At 30.7% G+C, this 13,243-nt stretch overlaps 1 protein-coding gene across 4 annotated transcripts in view; it reads left to right on the top strand.

Annotated features, from left to right (window-relative positions):
- The window catches only part of LOC146313540 (protein MTSS 1-like), an 82,768-nt gene that overhangs the window by 45,673 nt on the left and 23,852 nt on the right, over positions 1-13,243 (top strand). For all 4 annotated transcript variants that reach the window (XM_084738959.1, XM_084738956.1, XM_084738958.1 and 1 more), the window contains exons 6-7: positions 7-81; positions 413-424. In XM_084738959.1, the coding sequence (XP_084595085.1) occupies positions 7-81; positions 413-424 (87 nt within the window). The remainder of the gene's footprint in view (positions 1-6; positions 82-412; positions 425-13,243) is intronic.

Genomic DNA, 13,243 nt, shown 5'->3' with positions numbered 1-13,243 from the left:
CCTCAGAGTATAAGAAGGCCCGTCAGGAGATCAAGAAGAGATCTTCAGACACTCTGAAGCTGCAGAAGAAAGCAAAGAAAGGTTTGAAATCTCTGTCACTTACAAACAATTATTATAAAGTGGTGTCATTTAGGTCTGGTTGTGAAATGTGACAGAAAAATGCTTTGAAATCACTCTGACATCTGTAATAACACACTCTGCTGAAAGAGTGGGAAAGCTGGGATGGTTCGGGATGAGAGAGCCATAATTAAATGATTAGTGGTAATCATGAGATAATTAAGTGGTATTTAAAGAGAAGTGTATGAAAAGAAATAAGGATTTAAAAGTTAATTTCATAGTTCTTTTTCTTTTTCTTTTTCTTTTTCCAACAATCTTCCTCCTGTGGTGTCCCATGATGCTCCGCTCCGTCCAGCCGATGTATTTGGTAAGTTTTGTGGTTTTGTTTCGTCCTTCTGCTCTGCATGTCAGACACTTTCCTTTCCTCTGACACCTTCAGCTCTCTGTCTCACATCTGCGTTTCCACATCACGTCCCGCCCGCCCTGGTCGGCTAACATCTGTTCCCACGTTGTTTGGATGTTTGTGTGACTCACAGAGCCGAAGCCCGAACACAACAAAGAGCGGCGTCGCACCACACGACGAGAGTCCTCAAAGAAAAGACTTCCCTCGACTGGTTTCATAAAACATGACACAGCAGGAGCCAATGTGACTCAATCCAACCACAACAAAACACAACAGAACAACTGACACACTACGCTGCAATTTATCTCTGTAACACAAACATCAGTGATGTTGTATGAGTCAGTTCAGGAAACGCTGAAGAAATATGTCTTTATTACAAAGTTTGTTCACCAGAGAGCTCTGACAAGTTGAGTTTTTAACTTTAAACTCATAGATATTTCATTTACAATCATATAAGACATAAAAACAGTAAAAACTTTCACGTTTGATGATAACCAAAGAAAATTACTTAATTTTATCCACATTAGCAGGGATGGCAGTGTCGGTTTGGTCCAGACTGAAATATCTCAACATCTTTTGGATGTATTGCCATGAAATTAAGTTCAGACATTCACGGTTCCCTGAGGGTGAATCCTGCTGAGTTTGGTGATTCTCTGACTTTTCCTCTTGCTCCACGATGATGTTGACTTTTGTGTTTTTAAGTGAAACGGCTTGACGACCGTTTGATGGCTCGCTGTGAAATGTGATACAAACAGGATTAAATATAGTAACCTGGTGATTCCTTCACTTTTCATCTTGTGCCGGTAACTGATGGATCTCTATAAACAGATTTCTGTATATGCGTGCAGAATCTGTGGACAAGAGACAAGACTTTGGTTTCTGTTTGAAGTTGGAGTTGTACTGATCCATCATGTTGCAGCTGGCTTTGGTTCCATGCATTCATATGCAGATATCTGTGCATAGATGTTACCTTCCAGCTGAATTCTCGCGGTTCAAGTTGCACTAAAGAGAAAGTCTGGGCTCAGATATCTGCTGAGTATCCCCCTAGAGTCTAAATTCATTTAATTTCATTTTCATGTATTTATTGTTATACAGTAAAGATTAAAAGTAACATAATAAAATTGGTTAAAACTGGTTTACAGCAGGTTCCTGTTCTGCAGCACATAAAAGACAAAATCACATCACAAAACAGAGACAACAAGTCAACAAGAATCAAAAAGGCAAACGGCAACACTAATGCTCATGAGGGTATGATATTTTATTCAGACAGAGGGGGTTGTAAGGAATCAAGAAAAGTTGGGACACCTGAAGGAATTGGTAGCACCAACTTTCAAGGCTTGATCAACCTCCATTGCTGCAGAACACCTTTAAGTTGTTAACTCCCTGAAAAAGGCCTTTTTGTATAATTCTGAAATGTACATTATTTTTCAGTTTCAGGTAGCCTTACCATTTTTTAACCTCTGGCAGTTCACCACTTACTTTCAATTAAAAAAAAAAAAAAAAAAGGAAAACTTGGGGTGTTTTGACCGGTACGTACATACATACATACATACATACATACATACATACATACATACATACATACATACAAACAAACATACATACATACGTACGCACATACACTAAATTAGTTTGGAACATACATACATACATACATACATACATACATACATACATACATACATACATACATACATATGCTTAAATGGTTTGGTACATAAATACATACATACATACATACATACATACATATACTAAAATTGTTTGGTACATACATACATACATACATACATACATACATACATATACTAAAATGGTTTGATACATACATGCATACATACATACATACATACATATACTAAAATTGTTTGGTACATACATACATACATACATACATACATACATACATACATACATACATGCATGCATACATACATACATACATACATACACTAAATTGGTTTGGTACATACATACATACATACATACATACATACATACACTAAGTTGGTTTGGTACATACATACATGCATATAATTAAATGGTTTGGAGCATACATACATACATACATACACTAAATTGGTTTGGTACATACATACATATAATTAAATGGTTTGGTGCATACATACATATATACATACATACATACATACATACATACATACATACATACATACATATATAAATGGTTTGGTACATACATACATACATACACTAAATTGGTTTGGTACATACATACATACATACATACATACATACATACATACATATACTAAAATGTTTGGTACATACATACATACATACATTCATTCAATAAATTGGTTTGGTACATTCATACATTCATACATACATACATACATACATACATACATACATATACTAAAATGTTTGGTACATACATACATACATATACAAAAATGTTTGGTACATACATACATACATACATACATACATACATACATACATACATACATATACTAAAATGTTTGGTACATACATACATACATACATACATACATACATACACTAAATTGGTTTGGTACATACATACATACATATACTTAAATGGTTGGCACATACATACATACATACATACATACATACATACATACATACATACATACATACATACACACACTAAATTGGTTTGGTACATACATACATACACTAAATTGGTTTGGTACATACATACATACATACATAAATGGTTTGGTACATACATACATACATGGTTTGGTACATACATACATACATACATACATACATACATACATGGTTTGGTACATACATACATACATACATACATAAATAAATGGTTTGGCACATACATACATACATATATACACTAAATTGGTTTGGTACATACATACATACATACATAAATGGTTTGGTACATACATACATACATACATACATACATACGTACATACATACATACATACATACATACATAAAATTTTCTGCAGCACATAAAAGACAAAATCAGATCACAAAACAGAGACAACAAGTCAACAAGAATCAAAAAGGCAAACGGCAACACAGACAGTTGCGGTCAGATTGGTAGCTGACTAATCACTTAATCAACCAGTTATGTATCGGCAAGTCTGTGCACTGATCTGATACAAAATCATTTGTTAACTCCGAAATGGGACGCTGCTACTACGCCAAAGTTAATGGACGGTAGAAGATAATTATCTGGAGGAGGAATAATCTGCTGGATTGTGTATTTAAATGCAGCTTTTCTAAGAAGTCTGATTTCTAGGGGTGTGTATCTCACTGACTGAGACGATTCGATACATATCTCGAGACATCTTCAACGATCCGATATATTTTAGAAATCTTTAAGTGGACAACGATTCGGTTCGATACGATTCAGCTCTGTCATGATGCGATACATTACAATACAATAAGATGCAATACAAGACAATGCAATGTGTCAGTCTTTACATTTTGATTCAACTAATGCTACATTTGTAGAGTGCTGTTAGTTGCCAAAAAATCCTGATAGTTTTACTAAATATAGTAACAGTAGAGACAGAGAAAAGGAGACATTACAGTGATGTTTATATCTTTTTATGAGTCTTGTGTAAATGAGATGAGATAAATGAGAAAATTTTAAACTATTTAAAATATAAGTATTTTTGCAGTAAGATGATCTGCTGCTCTGTTTCATATGAAGAGTGCTGTGGTTTTGATCAGTGTGGAGGAACAGTGAAGTGTTAGCTGCTCTCACAGTGACATGACGTCTCTGGGGGTCAGACTTTTGTCTCTGTACTCTACTGTCTGACACGTTTTGCATAAATGATCTGCAGCAGTGTTTCTCACCTTTCTTATGAAACCCAAACTTAGTCTACACTTAAGCGTTATGAAAGTTTGGTGGTGCGACGTGGTACAATGTCACTTCTGTCGCTGTTTTTAGCGCTGTCTGTTTTAAATAAATGAAGATGAGACACAGGAGAGGGAGGAGGGAGCGCTTGTTTTGTGAGCGCGGCAGCGGGCGTCCAGCGTGAGCGGTGCAGGCAGAGACAGCAGGAGAGAAGATGGAGGAGAGTTACAGTGGCAGCTCACTGATCCCAAAATTAAACGTATGCGCATTCTAATGAGATGTATCGATACGCTAGTGCTGCATCGATTTGTTTCCGATTCATGTTCAGCTTTTTACCGACACAGGGCCGTCCGAACCGGTGCACTCGTATCTAAGACATTAAAGTCCGATGCATCGGACGTATGAATGAATTGTTACACTCTTAGTATGTATGTATGTATGTATGTATGTATGTATGTACCAAACCATTTAAGTATACATATGTATGTATTTATGTATGTATGTACCAAACCAGTTTAGTATATGTATGTATGTATGTATGAATGTATGTATGCATGTATGCGTTTATGTTTATATGTGTGTATGTATGTATGTATGTACCAAACCAGTTTAGTATATGTATGTATGTATGTATGTATGTATGTATGTATGTATGTATGTATGCATGTATGTTTATGTTTATATGTATGTACCAAATCAGTTTAGTATATGTATGAATGTATGTATGTATGTATGTATGTATGAATGAATGTATCTATGCATGTATGTTTATGTTTATATGTATGTATGTATGTATGTACCAGACCAGTTTAGTATATGTATGTTTGTATGTATGTATGTATATATGTATGAATGTATGTATGCATGTATGTGTTTATGTTTATATGTATGTATGTATGTATGTATGTATGTATGTATATATGAATGTATGTATGAATGTATGTATGAATGTATGTATGCATGTGGGTGTATGTTTATGTGTATGTATGTATGTATGTACCAAACCAGTTTAGTATATGTACGTATGTATGAATGTATGTATGTGTTTATGTTCATATGTATGTATGTATGTATGTACCAGACCAGTTTAGTATATGTATGTTTGTATGTATGTATGTATATATGTATGAATGTATGTATGCATATATGTGTTTGTTTTTATGTATGTATGTATGCATGTACCAAACCAGTTTAGTATATGTATGTATGTATGTATATATGTATGAATGTATGTATGCATGTATGTGTTTGTTTATATGTATGTATGTATGCATGTACCAAACCAGTTTAGTATATGTATGTATGTATGTATTTGTTTATATGTATGTATGTACCAAACCTGTTTAGTATATGTATGTATGTATGTATGTATGTATGTATGTATGTATGTATGCATGTATGTATATATGTATGAATGTATGTATGCATGTATGTATATATGTATGAATGTATGTATGCATGTATGTGTTTATGTTTATATGTATGTATGTACCAAACCAGTTTAGTATATGTATGTATGTATGTATGTATGTATGTATATATATATATGTATGTATGTATGTATGCATGTGTTTATGTTTATATGTGTGTGTGTATGTATGTATGTATGTATGTATGTACCAAACCAGTTTAGTATATGTATGTATGTATGTATGTATGTATGTATGTATGTGTTTATGTTTATATATATATGTATGTATGTATGTATGTACCAGACCAGTTTAGTATATGTATGTATGTATGAATGTATGTATGGATGTATGTGTTTGTTTATATGTATGTATGTATTCATGTGTTTATGTTTATATGTGTGTATGTATGTATGTATGTATGTATGTATGTATGTATGTGTTTATGTTTATATATATGTATGTATGTATGTATGTATGTATGTATGTATGTATGTATGTACCAGACCAGTTTAGTATATGTATGTTTGTATGTATGTATCTATGAATGTATGTATGCATGTATGTGTTTGTTTATATGTATGTATGTATGTATGTATGTACCAAACCACTTCAGTATATGTATGTATGTATGAATGTATGAATGTATGTATGCATGTATGCATGTGTGTTTATGTTTATGTGTATGTATGTATGTATGTATGTACCAAACCAGTTTAGTATATGTATGTATGTATGTATGTATGCATGTGTGTTTATGTTTATGTGTATGTATGTATGTATGTATGTACCAAACCAGTTTAGTATATGTATGTATGTATGAATGTATGTATGTGTTTATGTTTATATGTATGTATGTATTTACCAAACCAGTTTAGTAGATCTATGTATGTATGTTCCAAAACATTTAAATATATTCATGTATATATGTATGTATGTACACTACTGGTCAAAAGTTTTAGAACACCCCAGTTTTTCCAGTTTTTTTTTAATTGAAATTCAAGCAGTTCATGTCCAATGAATAGCTTGAAATGGTACAAAGGTAGGTGGTGAACTGCCAGAGGTAAAAAACACAGTTGAAGCTGAAGCTGTTGTCCTGTGAGCCGCCTATCAAACAAGCTGTTGACTCTCAGAAACTTGTCTTCTGATTCTGTTTTGGCTTTGGGTCTGCCAGACCTCTTCCTGTCAGAGTTTGCCCCCGTTTCTGAGTGCCTTTTGATGGTGAAGAAAACTGTACTCACTGACGCCTTGACTTTCTTCGCTATTTCTCTGTAGGAAAGACCTACATTTTAAAGTATTATGATGGTCTGTCTCTCTTCCATTGTTAATTGCATTTTTCTTGCCATTTTGTTTTGGTTGTTTGTGTTTTGGTACATACATACATGTGTGCGTATATACATATACTAAAATAGTTTCATACAGACATACATACATACACATATACATATACTGAAATGGTTTGGTACATACATACATACATACATACATAGATATACTTAAAGGGTTTGGTTCATACATACATACATAGGCAGGGCAATTTTATTTATATAGCACCATTCATACACAAGGCTATTCAATGTGCTTTACAGAACTTGAAAATGCATTAAAATACAAACATAAAAAAAAAACATTAAAATTGGTACATACATACATACATACATACAAACATACATACATACATACATACATATACTTAAATGGTTTGGTACATTAATACATACATACATACACACATATACTGATATGTTTTGGTACATACATACATACATATACTTAAATGGTTTGGTTCATACATACATACATACATACAAACATACATACATAGGCAGGGCAATTTTATTCATATAGCACCATTCATACACAAGGCCATTCAATGTGCTTTACAGAACTTGAAAATGCATTAAAATAGAAACATAAAAAAAAACATTAAAATTGGTACATACATACATACATACATACATATACTTAAATGGTTTGGTACATACATACATACATACATACATACATACACTAAATTGGTTTGATACATACATACATACATACATACATACATACATACATACATACATACACATATACTGATATGTTTTGGTACATACATACATACATACATACATACATACATACATACATACATATACTTGAATGTTTGGTACATACATACATACATACATACATACATATATATACTTAAATGGTTTGGTACATAAATACATACATACATACATACATACATACATACATACATACATACATACATACATAGGCAGGGCAATTTTATTTATATAGCACTATTCATACACAAGGCCATTCAATATGCTTTACAGAACTTGAAAATGCATTAAAATAGAAACATAAAAAAAACCATTTAAATTGGTACATACATACATACATACATACATACATACATATACTGATATGTTTTGGTACGTACATACATACATACATACATACATACATACATACATATACTTGAATGTTTGGTACATACATACATACATACATACATACATACATACATACATATACTTAAATGGTTTGGTACATACATACATACATACATACATAGGCAGGGCAATTTTATTTATATAGCACTATTCATACACAAGGCCATTCAATATGCTTTACAGAACTTGAAAATGCATTAAAATAGAAACATAAAAAAAACATTAAAATTGGTACATACATACATACATACATGCATACATACATACATACATACATACATACATACATACATAGGCAGGGCAATTTCATTTATATTGCACTATTCATACACAAGGCCATTCAATATGCTTTACAGAACTTGAAAAGGCATTAAAATAGAAACATAAAAAAAAACATTAAAATTGGTACATACATACATACATACATACATACATACATACATACATAGGCAGGGCAATTTTATTTATATAGCACTATTCATACACAAGGCCATTCAATATGCTTTACAGAACTTGAAAATGCATTAAAATAGAAACATAAAAAAAACATTAAAATTGGTACATACATACATACATACATGCATACATACATACATACATACATACATACATAGGCAGGGAAATTTCATTTATATAGCATTATTCATACACAAGGCCATTCAATATGCTTTACAGAACTTGAAAAGGCATTAAAATAGAAACATAAAAAAAAACATTAAAATTGGTACATACATACATACATACATACATACATACATACATACATACATACAAACATACATACATAGGCAGGGCAATTTTATTTATATAGCACTATTCATACACAAGGCCATTCAATATGCTTTACAGAACTTGAAAATGCATTAAAATAGAAACATAAAAAAAACATTAAAATTGGTACATACATACATACATACATACATACATACATACATACATACATACATAGGCAGGGCAATTTTATTTATATAGCACCGTTCATACACAAGGCTATTCAATGTGCTTTACAGAACTTGAAAATGCATTAAAATGGAAACATAAAAAAAACATTAAAATTGGTACATACATACATACATACATACATACATACATACATAGGCAGGGCAATTTTATTCATATAGCACTATTCATACACAAGGCCATTCAATATGCTTTACAGAACTTGAAAAGGCATTAAAATAGAAACATAAAAAAAAACATTAAAATTGGGACATACATACATACATACATACATACATACATACATACATACATACATACATAGGCAGGGCAATTTTATTTATATAGCACTATTCATACACAAGGCCATTCAATATGCTTTACAGAACTTGAAAATGCATTAAAATAGAAACATAAAAAAAAACATTAAAATTGGTACATACATACATACATACATACATACATACATACATACATAGGCAGGGCAATTTTATTTATATAGCACCATTCATACACAAGGCTATTCAATGTGCTTTACAGAACTTGAAAATGCATTAAAATAGAAACATAAAAAAAACATTAAAATTGGTACATACATACATACATACATGCATACATACATACATACATACATACATACATACATAGGCAGGGCAATTTCATTTATATAGCACTATTCATACACAAGGCCATTCAATATGCTTTACAGAACTTGAAAAGGCATTAAAATAGAAACATAAAAAAAAACATTAAAATTGGTACATACATACATACATACATACATACATACATACATACATACATACATAGGCAGGGCAATTTTATTTATATAGCACTATTCATACACAAGGCCATTCAATATGCTTTACAGAACTTGAAAATGCATTAAAATAGAAACATAAAAAAAACATTAAAATTGGTACATACATACATACATACATGCATACATACATACATACATACATACATAGGCAGGGCAATTTCATTTATATAGCACTATTCATACACAAGGCCATTCAATATGCTTTACAGAACTTGAAAATGCATTAAAATAGAAACATAAAAAAAACATTAAAATTGGTACATACATACATACATACATGCATACATACATACATACATACATACATACATACATAGGCAGGGCAATTTTATTTATATAGCACTATTCATACACAAGGCCATTCAATATGCTTTACAGAACTTGAAAATGCATTAAAATAGAAAAATAAAAAAAACATTAAAATTGGTACATACATACATACATACATGCATACATACATACATACATACATACATAGGCAGGGCAATTTCATTTATATAGCACTATTCATACACAAGGCCATTCAATATGCTTTACAGAACTTGAAAAGGCATTAATATAGAAACATAAAAAAAAACATTAAAATTGGTACATACATACATACATACATACATACATACATACATACATACATAGGCAGGACAATTTTATTTATATAGCACCATTCATACACAAGGCTATTCAATGTGCTTTACAGAACTTGAAAATGCATTAAAATAGAAACATAAAAAAAACATTAAAATTGGTACATACATACATACATACATACATACATACATACATAGGCAGGGCAATTTTATTTATATAGCACTATTCATACACAAGGCCATTCAATATGCTTTACAGAACTTGAAAATGCATTAAAATAGAAACATAAAAAAAACATTAAAATTGGTACATACATACATACATACATACATACATACATACATACATACATAGGCAGGGCAATTTCATTTATATAGCACTATTCATACACAAGGCCATTCAATATGCTTTACAGAACTTGAAAAGGCATTAAAATAGAAACATAAAAACAAACATTAAAATTGGTACATACATACATACATACATACATACATACATACATACATAGGCAGGGCAATTTTATTTATATAGCACTATTCATACACAAGGCCATTCAATATGCTTTACAGAACTTGAAAATGCATTAAAATAGAAACATAAAAAAAACATTAAAATTGGTACATACATACATACATACATGCATACATACATACATACATACATAGGCAGGGCAATTTCATTTATATAGCACTATTCATACACAAGGCCATTCAATATGCTTTACAGAACTTGAAAATGCATTAAAATAGAAACATAAAAAAAACATTAAAATTGGTACATACATACATACATACATGCATACATACATACATACATACATACATACATAGGCAGGGCAATTTCATTTATATAGCACTATTCATACACAAGGCCATTCAATATGCTTTACAGAACTTGAAAAGGCATTAAAATAGAAACATAAAAAAAAACATTAAAATTGGGACATACATACATACATACATACATACATACATACATACATACATACATAGGCAGGGCAATTTTATTTATATAGCACTATTCATACACAAGGCCATTCAATATGCTTTACAGAACTTGAAAATGCATTAAAATAGAAACATAAAAAAAAACATTAAAATTGGTACATACATACATACATACATACATACATAGGCAGGGCAATTTTATTTATATAGCACCATTCATACACAAGGCTATTCAATGTGCTTTACAGAACTTGAAAATGCATTAAAATAGAAACATAAAAAAAACATTAAAATTGGTACATACATACATACATACATACATACATACATACATACATACATAGGCAGGGCAATTTTATTTATATAGCACTATTCATACACAAGGCCATTCAATATGCTTTACAGAACTTGAAAATGCATTAAAATAGAAACATAAAAAAAACATTAAAATTGGTACATACATACATACATACATGCATACATACATACATACATACATACATACATAGGCAGGGAAATTTCATTTATATAGCACTATTCATACACAAGGCCATTCAATATGCTTTACAGAACTTGAAAATGCATTAAAATAGAAACATAAAAAAAACATTAAAATTGGTACATACATACATACATACATGCATACATACATACATACATACATACATACATAGGCAGGGCAATTTCATTTATATAGCACTATTCATACACAAGGCCATTCAATATGCTTTACAGAACTTGAAAAGGCATTAAAATAGAAACATAAAAAAAAACATTAAAATTGGGACATACATACATACATACATACATACATACATACATACATACATACATAGGCAGGGCAATTTTATTTATATAGCACCATTCATACACGAGGCCATTCAATATGCTTTACAGAACTTGAAAATGCATTAAAATAGAAACATAAAAAAAAACTTTAAAATTGGTACATACATACATACATACATACATACATACATACATAGGCAGGGCGATTTTATTTATATAGCACCATTCATACACAAGGCTATTCAATGTGCTTTACAGAACTTGAAAATGCATTAAAATAGAAACATAAAAAAAACATTAAAATTGGTACATACATACATACATACATACATACATACATACATACATACATACATAGGCAGGGCAATTTTATTTATATAGCACTATTCATACACAAGGCCATTCAATATGCTTTACAGAACTTGAAAATGCATTAAAATAGAAACATAAAAAAAACATTAAAATTGGTACATACATACATACATACATGCATACATACATACATACATACATACATACATAGGCAGGGAAATTTCATTTATATAGCACTATTCATACACAAGGCCATTCAATATGCTTTACAGAACTTGAAAATGCATTAAAATAGAAACATAAAAAAAACATTAAAATTGGTACATACATACATACATACATGCATACATACATACATACATACATACATACATACATACATACATAGGCAGGGCAATTTCATTTATATAGCACTATTCATACACAAGGCCATTCAATATGCTTTACAGAACTTGAAAAGGCATTAAAATAGAAACATAAAAAAAAACATTAAAATTGGGACATACATACATACATACATACATACATACATACATAGGCAGGGCAATTTTATTTATATAGCACTATTCATACACAAGGCCATTGAATATGCTTTACAGAACTTGAAAATGCATTAAAATAGAAACATTAAAAAAAACATTAAAATTGGTACATACATACATACATACATACATACATACATACATACATACATAGGCAGGGC

This window comes from Lutjanus erythropterus, chromosome 16 (genome assembly GCF_056507025.1).
Source record: "Lutjanus erythropterus isolate fLutEry1 chromosome 16, fLutEry1.hap2, whole genome shotgun sequence".
Lineage (NCBI taxonomy): Eukaryota > Metazoa > Chordata > Actinopteri > Lutjaniformes > Lutjanidae > Lutjanus > Lutjanus erythropterus.
The sequence above is the reverse complement of the archived record's forward strand: the minus strand, read 5'-3'. Positions and strand labels throughout refer to the sequence as shown.